The 26,860-nt window shown below is 42.7% G+C and overlaps 1 protein-coding gene across 4 annotated transcripts in view; it reads right to left on the bottom strand.

Annotated features, from left to right (window-relative positions):
- Nucleotides 1-26,592, bottom strand: part of birc6 (baculoviral IAP repeat containing 6) — a 129,148-nt gene extending 102,556 nt beyond the window's left edge. For all 4 annotated transcript variants that reach the window (XM_082558084.1, XM_082558087.1, XM_082558086.1 and 1 more), the window contains exons 1-5: nt 26,151-26,592; nt 13,194-13,375; nt 9,839-9,976; nt 3,944-4,137; nt 548-659 (exon numbers count right to left, since the gene is read on the bottom strand). In XM_082558084.1, the coding sequence (XP_082414210.1) occupies nt 548-659; nt 3,944-4,137; nt 9,839-9,976; nt 13,194-13,375; nt 26,151-26,361 (837 nt within the window). In that variant the 5' untranslated portion in view covers nt 26,362-26,592. The remainder of the gene's footprint in view (nt 1-547; nt 660-3,943; nt 4,138-9,838; nt 9,977-13,193; nt 13,376-26,150) is intronic.
- Between the last annotated feature and the right edge of the window lie 268 nt (nt 26,593-26,860).

The raw sequence follows: 26,860 nt of genomic DNA, 5'->3' as shown, positions 1-26,860 counted from the left end.
CACACACACACACACACACACACACAGGCAAGGTACTCTTTGTTTGTATGTAGACGTCATATGTTAATGAACCTATGCATATTAATGTAACCTCAATAAAAGGGCAGTGTTACGGGAGAACGGACGAGAGCAACTGGGGTCAAGCGAAGGAACGGCGCCTGTCCGGTCTCTCCCGTGCACGAGAAACATGAAGAACTTTGCCTACCCGTGTCTTGCTTTGCTGTGTAATTATATTGTCCTCAACGTTCCAGCGAATAGGTTCGAGCTACAAACCTATCAAATGGTGCACTTAAAGTTGTCATAGCTTTAGCTAGTTTGCATTACAAAGCAAATTAACATGGTTATATGGTTGGATGAGTCCATGTGTGTTCCTTTAACTTCATAATCTTGCAGTCAAGTAGAATGTCAACATTTTCCACTAACCATGCAAATCTTCCCTTTGAGTGCTTGCAAATATTGTGATTCATGTGAACCACATGTGTGCATATAACATTGCTCGTCAGAGCTGACAGATGTAAAGGCAGTTTAGAATTCTCACAGAACCCACCTGGTGGTAAAACCCTGCTTGTGCCATTGGATCAGGCTGAGCCCACCTGTACCCAGCATGTGGCCACGATGTGAATGTTTCCCTCCTGTTGGCCTCGCTGTACATCAGGGATCTGCAGAGAACAAGACCTTTTAGAATAATACAAGGCATTCTTGAAATTACACCTGGTATGCTGTTTTGACTACATCGTTGTTGTAGTTTACACTACACCGCATTCCAAATTATTAAGCAAATTATATTTTTCTTTGATTTTCTGAAATTGTCGATTCAAATGACAGTCAGCATAATGTTTGAGTCATCAACCATTAACCCTCTGGCGATCCTTTAAAAAAAAAAATCACACCTAATACCCTGGGGACCGTTTTCGGCCACGCCCCAAAAAATGCTATATTCGGGGGTTTTAACCCTTTTAATCGCAGTTTAATTACATGAGCGCACCGTTTTTTTAGCCCCAAAAAACAAAAAAACTAAATATTTTCCAAAAAAAACATTTGAAGTAATATTTGTTTGTTATTATAATTAGGCCTTTGGATGGTCCAAAGATTGGCACCAAAATTCATTTCGATCCACTTTTATTTTTTTTGCAGGAGTGCATTTCATAAAATGCACACACTATCGGTCCTAATCGACCACGCCCAAAAAAGTGCTATAGAAAATTTATATATTAATATTTTATTCCACTTTAAATTAGCCAATCTTTTAGACCTACTTCTCCTTGAAATATTCATGTCAAGTTTTAATTACATTTCGCGGATTTTAACCCTTTATATCCCGGTTTCGTCACATGAGCGCACTGCTTTTTTTGCCCCAAAAAACATAAAACTTGAATATTTTCCCAAAAAAAACATTTGAGGTAATATTCAATTGTTATTATAATTAGGCCTTTAGATGGACTAAAGATTGGCACCAACATTCATTTCGATCGCCTTTTATTTTTTTTTTCAGGACCAGAAAATGGTCTCCAGGCGGCAAATGCTCCTCCTCTAGGCCGAAATAAGTGCATCTTGCCGGGGTAAGTCGCGACGATTACCGGGGCACGATCACCGGGGACCCCTTTTTCCAGCACACACGCCCGATACCACGTGACAACAAATACGTCATTTCCTGTTGACAAAAAAAAAAAAAAGCACCCTCTCACGGTCCTAAGGGCCGAAAATGGTCCCGCCCGATCAGCGGGCGAAGCCGCTGCTGCACGCCGGAAATGAGGCTTCATTTCCCGCAGGTCTCTCTAAGCAGCCCGCTGTTTTCCAGCAGGGGTCAAATGTGGAGCAAGGGCGCCACCTGGTGGACAAATAAAAAAATTACAACTCTAAGGCCTCTTCTACAAAACAAAAACGAAACCTAAGCCGTCACCCAGATGTTAACGGTAATAATTCTGCAGTGAAAAATAGCGTTTATAATGGAAGTCAATGGGCCGAAAACGGTCCCCAGGGTTTGAGGTGTGGGGATTTTTGCTGCTCAGCCATTTTAGGCTGATTTAAGAAATTCACACTGAAATATTAAAATTGACAGAAAAAAACTATCCTTTGGCAAATTTGGTTATATTCCACTGAACACAGTGGAAATGGCATGCATTTAAAACATGAAAGTGGCACAAAAAGGGCCCAGGATAGCCGGAGGGTTAAGAGTATAATTCAAATGTTACTGAACAAAACTCCCAATGAAAACAGTACGTTTTTCAAAAATAAAAAACTTAAAATGCACTGTTCCAAGTTATTACGCACACAGTTTCAAAACATTTTATAGGTTGTAGAGAATTGAAAATGGTCATTTGTTGAATTGGCAGCATTAGTAAATCAATTTTACTGAAATCAAAAGCTATTTCAAACAAAAACATCTTAACAGGTCAAGTTACATATTAAAATAGGACCCCTTATTTGATAGCAGTTTTACAATTCTTGCATCCATGGAACTTGTGAGTTTTTGGAAAGTTTCTACTTGAATGTCTTTGCAGGATGTCAGAATAGCCTCCCAGAGCTGCTGTTTGGATGTGAACTGCCTCTCACCCTCATAGTTTTTTGCTTGAGAATGCCTCAAAGGTTCTCAATAGGATTAAGGTCAGGGAAGAATGGGGGCCATACCATGAGTTTCTCTCCTTTTAGGCTGATAGCAGCCAATGATGCAGAGGTATTCCTTGTAACTTGAGATGGTGCATTGTCTTGCATGAAGATGGTTTTGTTGCGGAAGGCACAGCTCATCTCTTTCTACCATGGAAGAAAGTGGTCAGTCAGAAACTCTACATACTTTGCAGAGGTCATTTTCACACCTTCAGGGACCTTAAAGGGGCCAACCAGCTCTCTCCCCGTGATTCTGACCCAAAACATGACTTCACCACGTCCTTGCTGACGTTGCAGCCTTGTTGGGACATGGTGGCCATCCACCAAGCATCATCCACTGCATCCATCTGGACCATCTAGGGTTCCACTGCACTCATCATTGAACAGGACTGTTTGAAAATTAGTCTTCAAGTAATTCTGGGCCCCACTGCAGCCGTTTCTGCTTGTGAGCATTGGTTAGGGTTGGCCAAATAGAAGGTTTATGCACAACTGCAAGTCTCTGGAGGATCCTACACTTTGATGTTCGCAGGGCTCCAGAGGCGGCAGCAGCTTCAAATATCTGTTTGCTGCTTTGTAATGGCCTTCTAGCAGCTGCCCCCCCTGATGTATTTGTCTGGCAGAAACCTTCATCATTGTACCTTTATCTGCATGAACCCATGTGTGCTCTGATTCAGCCACAAATCTCTTAACATTATGGTGATCATGCTTTCGTGAAATATCTAAGGTTTTCATTACGTGTCCAAGGCATTCAACTATTTCAGGCTTTTCAGCAGCAGCAGAGATCCTTTTTCCTTGCTATATTGCTTGAAAATGCTGATCTGCTTAATAATGTGGAACATCCTTCTTTAGTAGTTTTTCCTTTAGTTGGGCTCAGCTGGCAAACTAATGATCCTAGTTGTCCGAGATTGATTTCAGTGATCCAAAGAGCCCTGACACACTATTCCATCCATGGGTTTAATTGAAAAACAACTTATTTAATTTTAATGAGACTTAAACACAATTTGCATAGTAATTTGGAACGCAGTGTATGTGTGAAAACTTTGTCATATGTTTAAGTCTCAGAGGGTTAAGTTAAGTGGTTAAGTTGAAAGATAGAGCAGGGATAGCTCAGTAGGTAGAGCACTCGCCCCATGATCAGAAAGTCAGGGGTTCAAATCCACCATTTGCAACCCTGCAGTACCCCTGAGCAAGGTACCGTCTCTACACACTACTCCACAAACTCTTTATTGTGTTTAAAAAGCTCAATCAAAAACATACTTGCATTATACCTAAAAAATTTATTCTGATTCAAGTGCAAATGACCTGAATATGCACAATGTGACAAAAAGCTTACTCTCACCTATCTACAGAGCGCCCAGGGCCCACCCCAAGCTCAGGTCTGGCGCTTGACAAGAGGTAGGAGAGCCTGTCCATGATGGATGAGGCCACAGACAAGGCAGCTACGTTCTGGTTTATCTTCTTCAGCTCGCTGACAATGGCACTAGCCACGAGCTTCAGCACATGGTGGGGAAGATGGAAGGTCACTGTTGCCCACTGAGATCAGAAGCATAGGGGAAGAAAGGAAAGGCAGTTATGAGCATAGTCAAAGGAAAGAGTTGGGTCTATATATAATCATATCTGAAACAAAACAACAGTTAAGCAGCATCAAAATAGAACCATGACTTTGGTGGTCCCATTCGCAACTCGGCCTACACTCTTTTTCACTTCACGATAGCTGTGTGTAAAACAAAAACTTCATGACAACCGTATTGTTGAAGTATCTTTATAAAAATAAAAATAACTAAAACCAAACAGGAATCTTCTCAACTTTGTTTATTGTGCGTTGTCTTTTTGGTAAACTGAACTACAAAAATAAGTGCATTGAGGTGATGACTATGTGTAGTGAGATGTTGACAAACTTTGTTATATTCAGGGTGCACAGTGGTATTCAGTGTTGCTTCAGATAGTGCTGGGATTTAAATTTTTTATTGATAAAACGTGCTATACAAATAAATATTACTCAGTTATTAATTTAATATTGAGCTGTCAGGAAAGTATCTCTTGCCACACATGAGAACCTATAGAGAGCTTGGTGCATTCCTAAAATTGCACATGGGTACAAAGAATGGAGCTGTAGCAACAGCTCTTAGTAGTCTGTGGCAGTAGCAGATAGCAATCGGCCTATTTGGGTTTACGGTTTTATGTTTCAGAGTGCTAAACTCAAAGTGTTGTTTAAAGTTCATGTTTGAAATGAGCCATTTCAAATGTTATTGGTGGTTTACATTGATCCTTAAATTTCTATATACCACTGCTGCATTTGGGGATTTAAAAGAAAATAATAGTTTAGTAGACTATAGCGGAGTGTGGTCTCTGGCTCGGCTGCAGGGAAGGAGTGCAGTGGGTTCTGTCGGTAGTTGCCAGGGGAGGTTGGTTAAAACAGATGGTGTTCACTGCCTAATCATGCCTCCCCTATTTCACTAGTGTACCGGCACCTGGAGGTGTGTGGAGTTGGAGACAACGGTGGAGCTGGCGGACGTGGCAGACTGAAAGAGTAAACTGCATCACTGTAAATAAAGAAAACCTACATCCTAAACACAGTGTGTGGCATGCGTCGACAATTTAATGGTCTACCATTAAACCAAGTGGGTTACATAAACAATATGTAATGTAAACAAAATTCTGCACTGCTGTATCTTAGTATAAACTGAACTGGCTGCTTTTTGGGAGTCCTGGGTTTAAAAACAAACAAACAAACAAACAAACAAACAAACAAACACAAAAACGGAGAGAAACACAGGGACAAAATCAAGCGGCCTTATGCGGCCTGGATTTTCCAATGAAATCCAGAATAACATTCACACAAATAGGTATCATCCATACATGCATGCATGCATCATCAAAATTCTTTTACAGATAATTGTTACGGCATCAAAGGAAAAGTGCTGCAGAGCAGCACACCTGCCAGTAGCAGCAGCTTTGTCCTGCTTTGTCCTGTCCTACTACTACAAAACTTATCAGCAGAAATTACACACAGAACACTTAGAATAGAATTCAACTTTATTGTCATTGCACATGTCACCAGTACAAGGCAACGAAATGCAGTTTGCATCTATCCAGAAAGTGCTTTAGCAATAATATAGATATATTACAAAATATATATTAGCAGATACAAAAATATGGGTCTATTATGGGTATGTTACAATGTACACGGTGTACAGTGCTCTTGATGGTGCAGCGGTAGAACTTCACCAGGATGTCTGAGGACAGGTGGTTCTTTCTCAGAGTCCTCCAGCTTGAAGCAGTTGGGATCCTCGGAGATGTAGACACCCAGGAACTTGAAGCTGCTCACACGCTCCACAGCCGATCCATCTCCTCCCTGTAGGCGGCCTCATCGTTGTCATTGATGAGGCTAATCACCATGGTGTCATCTACAAACTTAATGATTGCGTTGGAACCATCGGCAGGTCTGCAGTCATGGGTGAAGAGGGAGTAGAGGAAAGGGCTCATCACACAGCCTTGTGGTACACCAGTGTTCATTGTGATGGTAGATGAGCAGTGGTTATCCAGCTGGACACGTTGGGGCCGGTTGGTCAGGAAGTCCAGTAAGCATTTACACATGTGGGAACTGATGCCCAGGTCTGTTAGCTTCCTGATGAGTTGTGAAGGGAGGATTGTATTGAATGCTGAACTGAAGTCTATAAACAGCATTCTGGCGTGGGTGTTGTTGTTGTCCAGGTGTGAGAGGACAGAGTGCAGCACGATGGAGACTGCATCCTCTGTGCTCCTGTTCTGACTGTATGCGAATTGGTGGGGGTCCAGGGTGGGGGGGAGACAGGCCACAGAACCACAGTCACTTCAAAATGTCCTTCCAACACATTTGGCCTTAATGGCCTAAATTTGCAGTTGCAGCCAAATTTGGGAATAAACTGACCAGCAGAACAATTAAATCCAATGTACTAGCTCAGTGTTCCAGGATTACAGTGACACATTGTGTACACACAGTAACAGTTAACAAAAACCAAGTACTGATTTTGGAAAGCACTACATGGTGTGAACAGGACCTTTTAACATACCATATCCATTAGACAGACCCAGGTGTAAATAACTCCTTGAATCACGAGTAATATTTGCTTTTGGCACCAAAATATAAAAATAAATACAAAAGTAGGGTTTTGTGAGAAGACTATCTATATGCAGGGCTCTAGAGTGCGACCAATTTGGCTGCATATGTCCATCCATCCATCCATCTTCATCCGCTTTGTCCGGGGCCGGGTCGCGGGGGCAGCAGCCTAAGCAAAGAGGCCCAGACCTCCCTCTCCCCAGCCACCTCCTCCAGCTTATCCGGGGGAATACCAAGGCGTTCCCAGGCCAGCCAAGAGATATAATCTCTCCAGCGTGTCCTGGGTCTGCCCCGGGGCCTCCTCCCGGTGGGACATGCCTGGAACACCTCACCCAGGAGGCGCCCAGGGGGCATCCTTGTCAGATGCCCGAACCACCTCAGCTGGCTCCTTTCGATGTGGAGCAGCAGCTGCTCTACTCTGAGCCCCTCCCGGATGGCCGAACTTCTCACCCTATCTCTAAGGGAGAGGCCAGCCACCCTTCGGAGGAAGCTCATTTCTGCCGCTTGTATCCGCGATCTCGTTCTTTCGGTCACTACCCACAGCTCGTGGCCATAGGTGAGGGTAGGGACGTAGATCGACCGGTAAATTGAGAGCTTCGCTTTTACACTCAGCTCCCTCTTCACCACGACGGACCGGTGCAGCGTCCGCATTACTGCAGCTGCAGCCCCAATCCGTCTGTCGATCTCCGGCTCCCTTCTCCCATCACTCGCGAACAAGACCCCGAGATACTTGAACTCCTCCACTTGGGGCAGGAACTCATCCCTGACCCGGAGTGGGCACTCCACCCTTTTCCGGCTGAGAACCATGGCCTCAGATTTGGAGGTGCTGATCCTCATTCCCGCTGCTTCGCACTCGGCTGCGAACCGTTCCAGTGCGAGCTGGAGGCCCTCACCCGATGAAGCCAACAGAACCACATCATCTGCAAAAATCAGAGATGAGATTCTGAGGCCACCAAAGCGAAAGCCCTCCGCCACTTGGCTGCGCCTAGAAATCCTGTCCATAAAAATTATGAACAGAACCGGAGACAAAGGGCAGCCCTGGCGGAGCCCATCACCCACCGGGAACGAGTCCGACTTATTGCCGGCAATGCGAACCAAGCTCTTGCAACGGTTGTATAGGGATCGAATGGCCCGTAGCAATGGGCCAGACACCCCATATTCCCGCAACACCTCCCACAGGACACCCCGAGGGACACGGTTGAATGCCTTCTCCAAGTCCACAAAACACATGTAGACTGGTTGGGCAAACTCCCATGCACCCTCAAGTATCCTGGAGAGGATAAAGGGCTGGTCCAGTGTTCCGCGACCAGGACGAAAACCGCATTGTTCCTCCTGTATCCGAGGTTCGACTAACGGACGAACTCTCCTTTCCAGCACCCTGGCATAGACTTTCCCAGGGAGGCTGAGGAGTGTGATCCCCCTGTAGTTGGAACACACCCTCCGGTCCCCTTTCTTAAAGATGGGGACCACCACCCCGGTCTGCCAGTCGACAGGTACTGCCCCTGATCTCCACGCAACATTGCAGAGGCGTGTCAACCAGGACAGCCCTACAACGTCCAGAGCCTTCAGGAACTCGGGGCGGACCTCATCAACACCAGGGGCTCTGCCACCAAGGAGTTGTTTAACTGCCTCAGTGACCTCGCCCCCGGAAATTGGCGGGTCATTCCCCTCATCCCCAGATTCTGCTTCCTCCTCGGAAGACGTGTCAGTGGGATTAAGGAGGTCCTCGAAGTATTCCTTCCACCGCCTGACTATTTTCTCAGTCGACGTCAGCAGCGCTCCGCCAGCACTATACACAGTGCAGGTAGAGCACCGCTTTCCCCTCCTGAGACGTCTGACGGTTTGCCAGAATCTCTTCGAGGCAGTCCGAAAGTCTTTTTCCATGGCCTCTCCGAACTCCTCCCACACCCGAGTTTTTGCTTCAGCCACTGCCCGAGCCGCATTCTGCTTGGCCTGTCGATGCCCGTCGGCTGCCTCCGGGGTCCCACAGGCTAACCAAGCCCGATAGGACTCCTTCTTCAGCCTGGTGGCTCCCTTCACCTCTGGTGTCCACCATTTGGTTCGGGGATTACCACCACGGCAGGCACCAACCACCTTGCGGCCGCAGCTCAATGCAGCAGCTTCGGCAATGGAGACGCTGAACATGGTCCATTCGGACTCAATGTCCCCAGTCTCCCTCGGAATGCTGTTGAAGCTCTGCCGGAGGTGTGCGTTGAAGATCTCGCGGACTGGGGCCTCTGCTAGACGTTCCCAGCACACTGCATATGTATGCGACTTAATTTCTTAATGGTGCGACAAAAAAAATAAAATAAAAAAAATTATAGGTTGCACCGACCAGCAGTTTGAGTAAAAAACAAAAACAAAAAGAGTCTCCGCAACTCATGTTTTTGTTGTTGACCACACAATTACACCCATATCATGGTCTAAACCAATCATTGATAGTCAGGGGTGGGACCTCTCTGATTGGCCGTTGTCCAGATACTCCTGTAGCCTTTTGTGTGCATGTTTTAAAGTGCTGGCGGATAGATAGAGAGAGATCAGTAACTTGAATAAGTAATATGGATTCATCACTTTATTCCTGAATAAATTTTTAAATATAAATGTACTTTGCCAGAAATGCCAGAATCTCAGGTTAAAGTTCACAAAACTATTTCAACAACAACCAAACAACTAAAACAGTAAATGAGAGCAGGTAAACGGATTCCACACAAAGACATAAACGTAAACCGTGGACCCACCGACGTATCAGAATTAGTGAGATGTCGGCTTTCTCACCAGTTGGCACGTCCACAGACACACCAGGGCTGAAAGCCGACAGCTTCTGATGCGTCGGCGGGTCCACGCTTTGTGTTTACATCTTTTTTTTGTTCTAGATTCTGAAACTGCAGGTTTTGTCTCTCTCTAACCAAAATTGACTGAACCAACAGTCAAAGAACATCAAAACTATGCTTCACATTTGATAAACGCTGTCATGAATTCCCTCATACTTTTGCTGTTTTGCTTCCACCACGATAAAATCACATTTCCTGCACATCTCTCAGTATACTTCAAGAACAGTTTCCGAACAGTAATTCCAGTACAGAAGCTCAGAGACATACAGTTAGAAAACAAAAGGTTTTTTTAAATTAAACTCACCTTCGCCACTTTGTGATTAGCTGCTGTCTCATGTGAGGTATTCTTCAGGCCTTCTTTCAGCTGGGTGATAAAAAGTTCGTAACCCTCAGTGTTTGACACATCAATCTTTTCCTGGCAGGCTGACAGTATCTGCTGGGCCTGAACAGACACAAACACATATTAGATTTAACACTTACATATTCAGTAAAAAAAAAAAGCTACAACCTCAGTTTGAGGACATTTGTATTGTCTCTGCAGTCCTGTGTTTTAAGCTTTGTGATGCAAAACTAGAACAATTCACTATACTGTCATCTGCTTTGTGGCTGTGGCTCCACTTAGTTACGATGATCTGGGGTCACCGTATTGCTGCTTGTGGTTTGTTACCCTTTTGCTGAATTAGGCATTAGTTCTCCCACTATAATTAATGGATTCCTAGGTTGTTCCTGCCATTTGATGCCATAATGTGGACTGAGTCATAATTACAAACTGCATATCAAACCATTACACAAACCAACCTATTACCCTACAATTTATGAAAGATAAAAACTGTCAATTTTTTTTTTTTTAAAGACAAACAAACAATTATATCTAAATTGTGACAAACAGATCCAAGAGTTTCTTACAGATTTGGATCATGTGCACATGTATTACACTTTCTTAAATTAAATATTCTGTGTACTACTGGGTGGATAGTGTAGCAGTTCATTCACGTGAACTTTTCACACAAAAGTGTGAGACCAAAAGAACACACAAACCCCACATCAGACTATCATATTGCTAGTGTACTCCCGAACAGTGTAAGTGGGTTTGCTAGGTTCATCACTGGACAGTGAGCGCAAAGGTCCATGTGGACATCCTTGTGCCAGCCACTTTTGGGACTGTGCGGACTCATGCACAGAGAATTCACATTACACTGCACTAACTACACGTGTCCAGCCAGCAGCCTTCAAGCGGACTTTTAGAAGTACAAGGGCAATCCCAAAATAAGGTGTCCTATTGTTTTAGAAATACAAATAACCGTTTATTTTCTAGAATATTTACATCATTTTAAAGCTTGAAGACTTATTTTCCTACATAATCGCCATTTCGGTCAATGCATTTTTGTAGACACTGTGGCAGTTTTACAATGCCCATGTCATAGTTGCTCGCCGACGCTGCAGAATCGCCTTTCGGACAAATGTTCTTTCAACTTTGGGAACAGGTCGTAGTCACTGTGTGCAAAGTCCAGACTGTAGGTTGGGTGGGTGATGAAGTTCCAACCAAACTAATGCAGGTGAGTGACAGTTTGACGGGCGATGTGTGGACGCGCAGTGTCGTGGAGAATGCTTACGCCCTTGCTCAGCATTCTCTTCTCCGGTTCTGAAATGCCTTTCTGAGTTCTTCCAGTGTTTCACAGTACCTGTCAGCATTTATTGTGGTCCCAACAGGTAGAAAGTCAACCAACAATACCCCCTTTTGGTCCAAAAACACAGTTGCGCACTGTGCGTAAGCATTCTTCACGACACTGCACACGTCCCCCATTAAACTGCCGCTCTCCTGCAAAACTTTGGTTGGAACTTCATCACCCACCAACCCTACAGTAAAGTGAAATCTTTAACAACTTTATTTGCTGTAATTATGCTAACAGCTAAAATTATATCTGTATAACAGAGTATTTCATTTCAGGACTTTCAAGATTTAATTTCTCTTTCTGCCGCCTTATCCTGTGGTGTTTCATAGGATCAGATTTGGGACCTGTAACATTTACCTTGTTAATGTTGCCTCTTGGACAGATAATCATCAATATGAAAAACGCATGTTACGATTTTTATGCAGATGATATCCAGCTGCCCTGTTCTTTCTGACCTAACAAACTTTCTGATCCACAAACCTGTCTGACTGCTATCAAGTCTGGGTTAAATGCTCCTTTTCCTTATGTAAATTATGACAAAACAGAGACTCTTATCATCCGAAGTGTCAAAGAAAGCTCCTCCTCTAAAACTAGCTTGCATGTTCTATTCCTGTAGTGTTTTCCTGGAATGTCATGTCAGAAACCGATTAATTCCTAAATTTTTCCCTCTAAGGAACACTGCTAAGTAAAAACATGTTAATCACCCCAGTATATCTCAGAGCTTATATGAACCAGCTCTTCTAACCAGTCTCTTCGGTCTTCACATTTGAGATTATGGTTGATACCTCATAGTCATTTTAAAAAGTTTTTACACAGAGGTCTTTAGCAAGTGGGTCCAAAACTCTGGAATCAGTGTTCCTCATTCCTTGTTTGACTTATTCTGAGGCAACCTCTAAAAATACCTCTTCCTATTCAGAAAAGCATTAGGCCAATTATGTGTATGACCTTGTGTTGTTCATGGGTCTGTTTTAGTGTTTGCATCTTGGTGTAAGGCACTCTGTGATCTTAATTGTGAAAGGTGTGTTAAAAATAAACCTCACTTATATACTGAAGTATGGCTACAGGTGTATGGACATCCCAAGGACATTACAAATTAAACCAACAGGCTTGAAAGATTTGTCTTTACATGTAATTAACAGAGTTTATGGACATTGACCTTTGTAAATTAAATTATAATCTGCATCCATAGTAACAATTAAGGTGATTTGGTGTGGAAAAGATGTCAAGGCTCAAAGTTTAAAATTGTATTGCATTTCCAAAAGTTGCTTGACAGCATTTAATGAGTGCATTTCTATAACTTTATTGGATCATATTCACTGAGAAATATTCCAGTAATATCCAACATGATCACAGTTATGATTGGAATGTTCTTTGCAGCATGGCCAATCACAACAGGAAGAATAACCATTTTATTTATTTTTTAAAGTGATTGTTTCAGTGCAAGGGAAGAGGCTGACAACTTGACAGATGCCTTACTTTCCACAGTTACAGAATCACAGGCAATACATGTTATTCTGAGCTGATAATAAATCTGTCCAGTCCTGATTAGTTATAAAACTGATCAATATAAATGGTAAATATAAGAAATGGGTAACAAAATAATACCCAAGTGTGATTTCAGGGTTTTTTTTAAATGTAAAACTTCTGCAAACATTATCCGATGTGAGCTTCATTACGCACTCTGTGAATGAGGAAATGAAAGAGTCAGACAAGTGCTTCAAATGCAGCAGGAGGGGAGGAGTCAGACAAAAACTCAATTGAAGAAAAAAAACAAACAAAAAAAAAAAACTCTCATCGAGCAAGTAAGGTTAGAGTCTGCAACCATGGTAACTGAGCCATTACAGTTACAGAAATTGGTTAGTTTCTGTAACAGAAAACCCAAAGTTTAAGCTCAGGCTTAAGCTACTCAGTTTCCACCTAACTTTCTGAAACAGAGACCAGATGTCCATGTACACAGTGAATTGAAGGGCAAATATGTTCTCTCACCTCTGTGACCGGTAGCTCTAGCTGAACCATATCCTCAGGTTTTGCCACTGGTGGCTGGAGGGCTGTGTCCAGGAGCAGGATGCCATTCAGGTCCTTCCTGCATCCAACTGCATAGTCGTCCACGAAGAGCACCTTGTCCACTGCGGGAAAGTACTGACACCTGACACGGCCACCAGGTTTAGCTAGGACAGAGACAGAGGACACACACCACATAATGTGAATGTCTGAAGGCTGTTTATATGTCACTAATGCATTATATGCAAAACATGCTGGAACCAACTTACGTGTCCATTAAAATCAATGCAGTTGATATTTTATTGCCATTCACTGTTGGTAGCAAGCAATTTATCAGATGCAAGAAGAATGGTAAATTTCCACAAACTGATTACTTCAGAGTTTCATCAACAGGGTTGTGAATCTGCAGGTGCTCCTTCAAAATGCAAATCAGAGCTCCTCAAGCAAAATTTCTGCTTCTGCAAACTTTTTCATCAATGTATACATTTCTGTTCAGACAAGGGGCTAAAGAGAGGTTTTCAGTCACTGCACATGAGCTTTTGTGCTGTCCTCCAAAACCCTAACTGCAAATCACTGGACGTGATTAGGGACAGCTGGAACAAGGAAGGGAAAAGCACAAAAAATGTCTACTGCAGTGGACAATTATTGTTTTTAAACAGTTGGATCCACTTGAGCACTTTTTATGTTATAGTTTCACTGTTCTCCATCTGGATGACAGACCAACAACAGTACAAGCAAAACTGTCCCACACAGTGGTTGTACCACATATTGTCTCCATCAACAAAAATAGAGATCACTGCAGGCAGATTGGCCATTCCAATACTTCTGCTTCACACGGCGACCATGACATTACCACAGCTCCATATCATTTATACCAGTACTTACGGTGTGAGTGCCGCTGCAATATTCTTTTGAACAACAATATTCTTCTTCAGACAACATCTCCACATCAGCTGAGGTATAGGAAAAAGTCAAAACTAGAAGCAAAGAATTTGGCGACCTTTTTTTCCCCCAAAGCCTCCTGTTTTTGGTCTCTGAGCTAGCCCGACGTCCCGGAGCTAGCGATTTTTTTCAGTCGGGCTACCAAAATCTATCTCTTCCCTGCCCGTCGGGCTATTGTAGGAAGGAAAAATATATGTCAATGCTTTTGCATTCTTTCAGAAATGTAGCTGGGTAATTATGTCATTGGCATCGGTGAGCCACTGTCAATATGTGACATATTGAAATCACGTTTGAATTTGCGCTTGGTTTTTGCCTTCACTTTGCAATCGTGCGAACTGTTTATAGAGAGCGACAGCACTGATCTGTGAGTGAGTGAGTGAGTGAGTGAGTGAGTGAGTGTATGTATGTATGTATGTATGTATGTATGTATGTATGTATGTATGTATATATATATATATATATATATATTAGTGCTGTCAAAATTATCGCGTTAATTGTTAAGATCAACGCGAAATGTTTAATGCATTAAAAAAATTTAACGCTGATTTTGTTTTTTTATTAATTTCCTGTAATCTAAGACCTTTAAATTCATGAGCACCTCTGGAGGAGGGGGCAACAGTGTGCTATGCTGGCGTTTGGCCTGACAGAAATGATTAGAAGAAGAAGAAGAAGTGACACCATGCTACTATCTAGCTAACACTAGCTAACACACGCAAGCATGGACGAGGGCGGACTTTTGGGTGGAAAGTTTCTCTTTAAGAAGTTGCCTGATGGCTTGTTGGACAAAACGAGAGTAAGATGCACAATTTGCAACGCTGAATTCAAGTACCACAGAAGCAGTTCATCACTGGCGTATCACCTGAGAGCAAAACACCCAACTGAATCCACCTCTACGGGACCTCGCCAGTCTACGCTTCAGGAGTATGGTGCTTGTGGATGAATAACAAAAAATGTGAGAGAAAAGGTAACCAATTCCTTGGTTGTTTGGATAGCTAAAAACTGCCGACCAGTTAGCATAGTAGAAGATGATGGACTGAGAGAAGTCATTCGTGCTGCATCAGGAGATGAGTGTTACAATCTGCCCTCGAGAGGAACCATTGTGTCGAGACTGCACACTTTGTATGGGGACCAGAGGGCTCAGCAGTCCAGCAAGCTTGTGCAAGTAAGGAATGTCGCTCTCACCGGAGACCACTGGACTTCGGTGAACAACGATAATTACTTAAAATATAAAGAATAAAAAAATGTAATTGGAGCCAGGCTATTAATAAAGTAATTGAGATTAATCGCAATTAATAACAGAAAATTGTGAGATTAGTTAGTTAATTTTTTTTAATCTATTGACAGCACTAATATATATATATATATATACATACACAGCCAAAGCCGCACATGTGTTTGTCTGGGAAGCAGCCAGCGGGTAATGGAGCCAGCGCGTAATGGAAGAAATGAGTGTGCAGACTAGAAAAATCAACCGAACGTGACCGAAGAGAAAACAGATGATGGTTCCAATGCCGGAGAGATTGTCGAACGGAAGAGCCATAGAAGTTCCGTAGTGTGAAGGTATTTCGGCTATTTCAAGTCTGACAAAAAACAAAGTAGCGTGCACTGTAAATTGTGCCGAAAGCAAGTCTGGAAATACAGTAAACTGGTGCATGCGTCACACTGTGCGCCACGTTATTGTTTCGGTGAAATGAATTTCTACAATACTGTTACTGTTAATTCTACTCTCTGCAGTGTTTAAATGCTTACATATACACACAGTTACTGTCCCTCCACACATACAGTGGGGCAAAAAGTATTTAGTCAGCCACCGATTGTGCAAGTTCCCCCACTTAAAATGATGACAGAGGTCAGTAATTTGCACCAGAGGTACACTTCAACTGTGAGAGACAGAATGTGAAAAAAAAATCCATGAATTCACATGGTAGGATTTGTAAAGAATTTATTCGTAAATCAGGGTGGAAAATAAGTATTTGGTCACCTCAAACAAGGAAAATCTCTGGCTCTCACAGACCTGTAACGTCTTCTGTAAGAAGCTTTTCTGTCCCCCACTCGTTACCTGTATGAATGGCACCTGTTTGAACTCATCATCTGTATAAAAGACACCTGTCCACAGCCTCAAACAGTCAGACTCCAAACGCCGCCATGGCCAACACCAAAGAGCTTTCGAAGGACACCAGGAAAAGTATTGTAGACCTGCACCAGACTGGGAAGAGTGAATCTACAATAGGCAAGCAGCTTGGTGTGAAAAAATCAACTGTGGGAGCAATCATCAGAAAATGGAAGACATACAAGACCACTGATAATCTCCCTCGATCTGGGGCTCCACGCAAGATCTCATCCCGTGGGGTCAAAATGATCATGAGAACGGTGAGCAAAGATCCCAGAACCACACGGGGGGACCTGGTGAATGACCTGCAGAAAGCTGGGACCAAAGTAACAAAGGTCACCATCAGTAACACACTACAACGGCAGGGAATCAAATCCCGCAGTGCCAGACGTGTTCCGCTTTTGAGTGCACTCCACGAGCGTCTGGCAGCACAAATGAACCAGCTGCTAGTTAACGAGAGACACCCAGAATGGCTAACCGAAGGTCGAACGGTCCTGATCCCCAAGGACCCCAAGAAGGGACCTGTCCCCTCCAACTACCGACCAATAACCTGCCTCAGTACTACATGGAAGCTCCTGTCAGGGATCATATCGGTTAAGATGAACAGGCACATGGGTCATCACACTCAAAAAAAAAAACCAAGTTGTCCCTTTTTTAAATCACATTTTCTCATCTTCTTTCAGTCTCTGTAAGCTAAAAGTCAACATTGGCTTAATCTCATGTGAGCGGGGCACAGAAAGGGATTGGCAAGAATACCAGAGGCGCAAAACACCAGCTACTGGTAGACAGAACAGTCAGCCGAGACTGCAAGACCAGACTGACCAACCTGTGCACTGCCTGGATTGATTACAAGAAGGCCTATGACTCAATGCCCCACAGCTGGATACTGGAATGCTTAGAATTGTACAAGATCAACAGGACCCTAAGAGCCTTCATCAGGAACTCAATGGGGATGTGGTGTACAACACTAGAGGCCAACTCCAAGCCCATAGCACAAATCACCATCAAGTGCGGGATCTACCAAGGAGATGCTCTGTCCCCACTGCTGTTCTGCATAGGTCTGAACCCCCTCAGTGAGATCATTAACAAGACTGGCTACGGATACCGACTACGGAACGGAGCAGTTGTCAGCCACCTCCTGTACATGGATGACATCAAGCTGTATGCCAAGAGTGAACGAGACATCGATTCACTGATCCACACTACCAGGCTATACAGCAATGACATTGGAATGTCGTTCGGACTGGAGAGGTGTAGTCGGATGGTAACAAAGAGAGGGAAGGTAGTCAGAACTGAGGGGATTGAACTACCAGAAGGCAACATTGCAGACATAGAGGACAGTTACAAGTACTTGGGGATCCCACAGGCGAATGGGAACCATGAAGAGGCCGCTAGAAAAGCTGCAACCACCAAGTACCTGCAGAGGGTCAGGCAAGTCCTGAGGAGTCAGCTGAATGGTAAGAACAAGATCCGGGCCATCAACACGTACGCCCTGCCCGTGATCAGGTACCCTGCTGGGGTAATAGGCTGGCCAAAGGAGGAGATAGAAGCCACTGACATAAAGACAAGAAAGCTCCTTACCATGCATGGAGGGTTTCACCCCAAGTCCAGCACCCTGAGGCTGTACGCTAAGCGGAAGGAAGGGGGCCGGGGACTGGTGAGTGTCAGCACCACAGTCCAGGATGAGACAACGAACATCCAAGAATACATTGGGAAGATGGCCCCAACTGACCGAGTGCTCAGTGAATACCTCAGGCAGCAGAAACCCAAGAAAGAGGAGGGAGACGAGGAACCATCATGGAAGGACAGGCCCCTGCACGGTATGTACCACCGGCAGATAGAGGAGGTGGCTGATATCCAGAAATCCTACCAGTGGCTGGACAAAGCTGGACTGAAAGACAGCACAGAGGCACTAATCATGGCAGCACAAGAACAAGCTCTGAGCACAAGATCCATAGAGGCTGGGGTCTATCACACCAGGCAAGACCCCAGGTGCAGGCTGTGTAAAGATGCCCCAGAGACAATCCAGCACATAACAGCAGGGTGCAAGATGCTAGCAGGCAAGGCATACATGGAACGCCATAACCAAGTGGCCGGCATAGTGTACAGGAACATCTGTGCCGAGTATAACCTGGAAGTCCCGAGGTCAAAATGGGAGATGCCCCCAAGGGTGGTGGAGAATGACCGAGCTAAGATCCTGTGGGACTTCCAGATACAGACGGACAAAATGGTGGTGGCTAACCAACCGGACATAGTGGTGGTAGACAAACAGAAGAAGACGGCCGTAGTGATCGATGTAGCGGTTCCGAATGACAGCAATATCCGGAAGAAGGAACACGAGAAGCTGGAGAAATACCAAGGGCTCAGAGAAGAGCTCGAGAGGATGTGGAGGGTGAAGGTAACGGTGGTCCCCGTGGTAATCGGAGCACTAGGTGCGGTGACTCCCAAGCTAGGCAAGTGGCTCCAGCAGATCCCGGGAACAACATCGGAGATCTCTGTCCAGAAGCGTGCAGTCCTGGGAACAGCTAAGATACTGCGCAGGACCCTCAAGCTCCCAGGCCTCTGGTAGAGGACCCGAGCATGCATGCATATATATATATATATATATATATATATATATATACACACACACACACACACACACGCGCGCGCGCATCAGCGTTAACGTGGCTTAAAAAGTTTAATCACGATGACCGCGTTTAACTCTCTCAACCCACCTGATTTTGACTCAGTCTGCGCACCAGATGTGATGACGGCGTGTTAACGCTGGAAGCGCTAAAAAAAAAAAAAAAACAAGTCACCAATTTGGGATTTCTTTGGCTTTAAACTAGATGAAAGAGGTAAACCTAAGGATGTAACTAAAGCGGTGTGTCACTTGTGCAGACATATAGTGCGAGCAAAATACTCAAACACGGCTAAATTCCACGACTATCACCAGCTTTTGCAGCTCCATTAACAAGCACTTGGGCGCACTCTGAGGAGGGTGCATTTCGTTCACAGATGAAAGAGGGTGCTGCTAAAACAGCGCTATTTTTTTTTTCTGTTGCCTGTTTCTATTAGCTCCATCATTATTAACAAACTTACTCATGGGCAAATAAATAAATAAACCACCCTTGTAAAAGGTGATTGGTCGATATAATTGTCCAATCGCCCAACCCTAATTCTTAGCAAACATGAACTTTCCAGGGGGGGGAAAAAAAATTCCATCATGTGTGCAAGTGCCTTAAAAACAATTTCAAAAAAAGCATTTAAGTTTAGGATAGAGCTGGGCGATATAAGATTTTTTCATATCACGATATGTTTTTTTCATTTCAGGCGATAACGATATCTATCACGATATAAGCCAAATAACTATATTTGTAAGATTTAAATTTGCCGTTGATCACAAGTAAAATGTGAAATAATCAGCAGCTTGTTTTTATTTAAATATTTATTTCCCATAATAAGTTCAACAGGGTAGATGTACTTAAGGAACATGAGACTTTTTCAGATAAATAAAGGCAAATATTGCAAACTACACAAAAGGCAGCCGCTAAAGCGTTTAAGTTTCAAAATAGAACAAACGAAACAGACTAAATTGTCAATTCCACTTAGAAACAAAATATTAATTCTAAAAATAAATCTTAGTTTGTTTTACAGAAGAACAGACAAAACTGACTAACTTTTGTCAATATCAAATAAACTGAGAACTAAAAGGAAATTCTCAATCTCTCCTTGTTGTATAGCTTAGCTTTTCAAACAGTTTTAACAGTTACTTTAGTCTGACAAAAGCCGAATGACGAATTAGCGCTTCCAGTCAGAGACTGAGGCTACATCCACACGTACACGGGTATTTTTGAAAACGGAGATTTTCCGTTTTCGTTTTAAAAAATAATCCCGTCCACACATAAAGGCAGAAATGAAGGAAAACGCTGCTATGAACATGCCAAAGCAGCAGGTGGCGCTAGATTCCTAACCGTGCAGAAATGTTGGCCAATCAGAAGTCTAGAAGCCTCGGTGGGAAAAAGTAAACAAAGCTGGGGCATAGAAGCAGAACCGAGTCGTATGTGTGGACGGACAGTAACTGTGTGTATATGTAAGCATTTAAACACTGCAGAGAGTAAAATTAACAGTAACAGTATTGTAGAAATTCATTTCACCGAAACAATAACGTGGCGCACAGTGTGACGCATGTATTTCCAGACTTGCTTTTGGCACAATTTACAGTGCACGCTACTCTGTTTTTTGTCAGACTTGAAATAGCCGAAATACCTTCACACTACGGAACTTCTATGGCTCTTCCGTTCGACAATCTCTCCGGCATTGGAACCATCATCTGTTTTCTCTTCGGTCACGCTCGGTTGATTTTTCTAGTTGGCACACTCATTTCCTCCATTACGCGCTGGCTCCATTACCCGCTGGCTGCTTCCCAAACAAGCACACGTGCGGCTTGGCACTTGTGCTGTACGTAACAAGTCACGTGACGTGACGCTGCGGCTGTGATTGGTTCGGCTCTGCGCTACTTAATTTAGATTGGCTGACCTTTTTTTTTTCTTTTTTTTTTTTTTTTTAAAGAGGACAAGAGCGGCGAGGTCTATCGCGATAGCTTAATTTCTCTATCGAGTAAAAGTTATATCGCGATACATATCGTTATCGTTCTATCGCCCAGCTCTACTGAGAACTAAAAGGAAATTCTCAATCTCTCCTTGTTGTATAGCTTAGCTTTTCAAACAGTTTTAACAGTTACTTTAGTCTGACAAAAGCCGAATGACGAATTAGCGCTTCCAGTCAGAGACTGAGGCTACGTCCACACGTACACGGGTATTTTTGAAAACGGAGATTTTCCCTTTTAAAAAATAATCCTAGGTTCCTAGGTCCACGGTTAGGAATCGCCAATCAGAAGTCTAGAAGCCTCGGTGGGAAAAAGTAAACTAAGCTGGGGCACAGAAGCAGAACAGAGTCGTATGTGTGGAGGGACAGTAACTGTGTGTATATGTAAGCATTTAAACACTGCAGAGAGTAGAATTAATAGTAACAGTATTGTAGAAATTCATTTCACCGAAACAATAACGTGGCGCACAGTGTGACGTCAAAAAATGCGCACACCTTTGACGCTGCGTTTTCTCCGTTTTTCTAGTCCACACGTAAATGCAAAAACGGAGTTTTCAAAAATATCCACCCTGGTGGGAGTTTTTAAAAATCTTCGTTTTCAGTGACCAAAAACGCCGTTTACGTGTGGACGAAAGGTGCAAACGCATAGAAAAATCTGCGTTTTCAAAAATACCCGGGTACGTGTGGACGTAGCCTGAGCATGCACCAGTTTATTGTATTTCCAGACTTGCTTTCGGCACAATTTACAGTGAACGCTACTCTGTTTTTTGTCAGACTTGAAATAGCCGAAATACCTTCACACTACGGAACTTCTATGGCTCTTCCGTTCGACAATCTCTCCGGCATTGGAACCATCATCTGTTTTCTCTTCGGTCACGCTCGGTTGATTTTTCTAGTCGGCACACTCATTTCCTCCATTACCCGGGCGGTACGGTGGCTGGCTGCTTCCCAAACAAATACACATGTGCAGCTTGGCACTTGTGCTGTACGTAACAAGTCACGTGACATAACGCTGCGGCTGTGATTGGTTCGGCTCTGCACTACTTAATTTGGTTTGGCTGTGTCTTTTTTTTTGTTTTTTTTCTTAAGAGGACAAGAGCGGCGAGGTCTATCGCAATAGTTTAATTTTTCTATCGAGAAAAAGTTATATCGCGATACATATCGTTATCATTCTATCGCCCAGCTCTAGTTTAGGAGTTGAGATTTTTCATGTCCTTGAGTCTGTAGACATAAATTTCATTTTCAGACAGTGAGCACAAAGGTCTGTGAAGATGTCCACGTGCCTGCCAATTTTTTGTGACTATGAGACTTTATATATTATATATTACATTGTAGAGTATAATGAAGGTTTGAGAGACTGGGTATACTAAAGGAGTCACCTTTACGGTGATATAGGGCTGTTCTATATAGGGTTCTATATAGAACCACTCTATGGTTCTCTATAGGGCTGACCTTTCACAATAAAGTTGAAGATCCTGTTGAGATTTTTCAAAATAAACCAAATCGCAGAGTGTTTTCAGATGAGAAGCTAAAAAGAGCCATCAGCTGCTAAGAAAAAAAAAACAAAACCACGGGGGTAATAAATACTCACAAAGAAAATTGCCTCCGTTTCAACTTATGTAACACTCGATTCTAGGTACACGACGTCCAGCTGAAAAAACTTTGCACAAGTCGAGTTCAAAGAGATTCACAGAATTTACAGAAAATGTAAAATTTTTGTGATAAATATCGTTGTCGGGACGAAAAATGTCTTATATCAGGATATGAGATTTTGGTGATATCGCATAGCCCTACGGTGATATGATATTTACGAGAGGCAAAACAATCAGTATATGAACATTAACACAGTGATAATAAATACACGGCAGCACAGACTGCACGAAAACAAAAGGAAAAGCAGTGCTTTGATTTTTCTAACCTAAAAAAACAAAAACAGAACAAAAAAAAGTTCAGATAGTGAAAAATACATAATACATACAAATAAGCTCTGATATCAAACCACTTGATTTCTCTCATGTTTTACATCTCAATTACTCTTTATACACAGATCAACTTTTTTTTGTCCGAGTATAATACTCATTGACTGTTGTGTTTGCTCTTCTTTAAGGTAAGATAAGGTAGAAAGGTAGGAAGTAAAAAAAACTGGAAAAAACAGACAGGCATCTTCTTAAAGTTCTGACTTTAATCTTTAAAAATCTGTGGTATGAACTGAAGACCAAGGTCCATTTCAGACGACATTAAATCTGCAGGGGTTTGAGAGACTTGTCTGGGAAGTGGAGTTTGGGTTGTTAAAAAACGTGTGAGACATATTGAAAAATCACAACAAACAACTGCAGGATGATAACCAGCAAAAGGGTTATGCAACTGACTATTACCAATGGGGGCTAAAAATTTTAATCGTAGTAATTTTTTGGTTTAAGTCTGACATTTACAAGAGAGACTATGTGTAGTAATAATGTTTATATGTTTACATCAAATCTGATCTATAATTTTATCTACTGTAATAATTTTGACCTTCAGTAATCATTAAAAACAACACAATCAAGATAAGACATCAAGATAAAACTATTAATGTGTTATAAATTCATAATGATGTCGAGATTCATCCCCTTTGTTATAAATCCAAAATGCTTTAGATCCTTTATTTCTGATGTTCTTCGGGGTTCTATAATATGCCTCAGATGTTTGCAAATTGCTGCTAATTGCTGGTATTTAATTCTGGCTCTGAGTTTAACCCTGATTAAGACTTAGACTTGATAGGCATTGGTCTCTTTGTAATCACTCAACATGAAGTCAAAGTGCCTCCAGTGATTTTTACCTACTTGCATCCAACAAGAACCATTGGATAATCATCAACAAAAAATTAAAAAAACTTTACTGATGCTTTTCCAGTTCCCTCATTAGCTGAGCAATACAACTTTCAGTGACCCAGCATACTTGAACAGCTCCACGTGGTCTTTATGGTAAAGTAAGATGGAACAACTGTAAAACAATATGGATTTTTGTATCATGAGTTCAGTCACTTCCCATTTCTTAGCCACAAAACAACACACTTTATAATGCAAGCACCAAGTCATTTAGCTCTATAGAGGTTTTGCAGACATGTGATATTAACTTGTTGACCATTTTGGATGTGTAAAACTTCTGAAACAAAATGAAAAACCTGTTAAAAATTATGTAAATGGGACAAACTATAGCAACTATGAGTAAACGAGTCAGTATAGCTCATTTCTGATTAATGACAGTGATACTGAGGTGAATTGTTAGAATTTTCCACTGCTGTGCAGCTGTTAGCTCCTTTTTGCTGCTATTCATGGCTGTTAACGAAACTTCTTTGAAGCCAAATGAACTCTTGTGGTGTGAGAATGTAATCAAACTGGTGATCAGAGTGGAGATAGTTTAAAAGTTTTAGGACACTAGAGTCTAATGTTAGCTGGCATGACGCTAGCTTTTAACATTATGTTGTTGTTTAGCCATCTCATGTCAGCTGTCCAGAGACGACAGCATCGCATGTCTGATCTGCTAAGGATAGCTAATTGCGACAATAACAAAATTAAATTAAATGTGTTTATGTAGAATTTCTTATGTTACAACCCTAAGTTTAGTTGAGGAGAGAGGATGAGGTGGATATGAGAAAGCAAGAGTAGTCCCGGAATAGGCAGCTGAAGAAGATGAGAAAGAAGAAAAAAAAAAAAAACCTAGAAAGATATCACGAAAATATAAATGTAAAAATTTTAAATGGTCAAATATTGCTTGAAACTGACAATGGTGATTTCACAAGGTCAAATAATGTAAGATTGTTATACTATTAATCTGACCTTTTTCCAATTCTGTTATCTGAAACAACAGGATAGTGTTTTAGAAAAAAAAAATCTCTTTCTGTCCTTGATTTTTAATGTACCTAACCACGCAGCATGATATAGGCCTTGTGAGGAGGGGGGAACAATAATTTCTATGTTAAGTACGCATATTGGCCATACATATAACATGATTGTTACCACACATCACGTCCAATATGGTGGACCTCTATAAGATGAGGAAATCAGAGGTGAACATTATGAGCAAATACCATTTCCAAAGCCAATACTCCTTTCTGATATGATATGAGATTCCTCAGCCAAATCAACAGACCTCTATTCAGATTGCCACCAGAATTCAGTGGGTTCTTCCTTTGCCCATATCAATCCACCTTGGACTGCAAATCATAAAAGCAAGCAGGGTTTTTTGTTTGTTTGTTTACACAATATTGCAGAGTCAAAGAGACCAAGAGCACCAAAAACGTAGCTGTTGTAAGGTTCTACCTATTACCTCTTTAGACAAAGTAATAACAGGTGCCATTATAAGAAACGAATCCTAATAAACAGACATTTCAAAATATGCAAATTTTATTAAATAATAAAAGTCAGGATGAAAGACACGCAACCATTAGCAAACGGGTGCCATTAATATGTTAACAATACCAAAGCTTCCTATGGGGCACCCAAACCAACAATGGTAATGAATTTCTCTTTCACCAGTTCTGTAAAAACTCCATCTATGCACTAATGTTCAAACACCAGGTATAGGAGGAGCACGTCGTGCTCCTCCTATACCTGACTATACAATGCTTTAACATGTTCCGTCAAAAGTAACTTTCTGACAAACTCTCTAAAGCTTTATTAAGTTAACTGATGTGAACAAACACGTCCACACTGTTACACTGGCACAGTGAGTTTACTTTGAACATCACACCAGTACTTCCAAACAACTGACAGTGCACCCGGTGGGTTGTGAAGTAAAGCACCCGGGGAGCCGCTAGCTAGCCTACTGACTATCACAACAATTCAGCGAAGAACATAGTACCACATCCAAGCGGGTGATAGTAATTCTGATACTTCAGATAGCCACCGTGTAAACTGTAGTTTTAACGACACATCATACATGACCACCAATATGACAGAAACTGACCGGGAAGGTTAACCGGCTAACTGGCACTTTCCAGCTATTAGCAGACATGGGAGATATGTCAAGTTGCAGCTATAGTAAACATTAGCAAACGCAGGTGTTCAAGAAGAACTTGAACTTGTTTGATCATAAACACACCAATGTCCAAAGACGATGACCCTGGTTTAGGCAGAAAAGGCTACATAAATCCTAGTTGCCAAATACCCTGACTAGGCCATGCTAGTAAGAGCTAACATTAGCGGGCTGAGGTTACAACTCAGCCAGTGTCGTGTTTAGTGTCTGTTGACAGTCAGTGTTTGGCTTGTCAAAACTGAAACTGCTGGTGAAATGGCTTGACAGAGGACTCCGATATTTACCGTGCAATGCTGAAGCCTGAAGAATGGCCCCCGAAGTGCCGTCAATTACTTTAATACTGCCGCGGCTGGTGACGGCCAAGATAGCGTTGAGGGCCGGGTGGTAGGACAGGCTTAGCAGGCCCTCCTCGTCGCAACGCAGGCAACCGTCTCTCAGCACAATCCAGTCTGAGGAGGTGGACGAGCCCGAGCCCGGCGAGGCCGCGGCCGCCATCTTTCCTTATTTCTCCCTTCCCTTCCCTTTTAGGTTTGTAAAGATCCGATGGTAGACGTAATACTGCTAAATCTATAAGACTAAGTCCAAACTGTCACTCCTCTGCCACTGCTGACTCCTTTTGCGGCTTCTTCTCCTCCGGCCGTCACCGCAGCAGTGGCTATTCACCATCAGCGCCGACAAACTCCAGGCTGGGCTTTCTGTCAGTTACACTCTAGGTAAACGGAGCTAGCGTATCTCGGCACCACATCCCGCGATAACGCCGACACCAAACGAGAACATCGGCTGGACAAATCATTAAGAACAACAAAACAGTGGCTCCGCAACAAAAAGTACATTAAATTGGTTATATTTTGGTTCTATGCGTTAACTGAATTTTTACAGTGATCATCGGCTTCAAACACTAAACACAGATGAATTTGATATTTCAAGTGAAAAATGTAAATTAGGGCATCATGGAAAAGCACTGCCCAGAAAAAGAGTTTCCTGCAATATTTTT

This window comes from Aulonocara stuartgranti (assembly GCF_965226115.1).
Source record: "Aulonocara stuartgranti genome assembly, chromosome: 13".
NCBI lineage: Eukaryota > Metazoa > Chordata > Actinopteri > Cichliformes > Cichlidae > Aulonocara > Aulonocara stuartgranti.
This window is presented reverse-complemented; position numbering and strand designations above follow the sequence as displayed.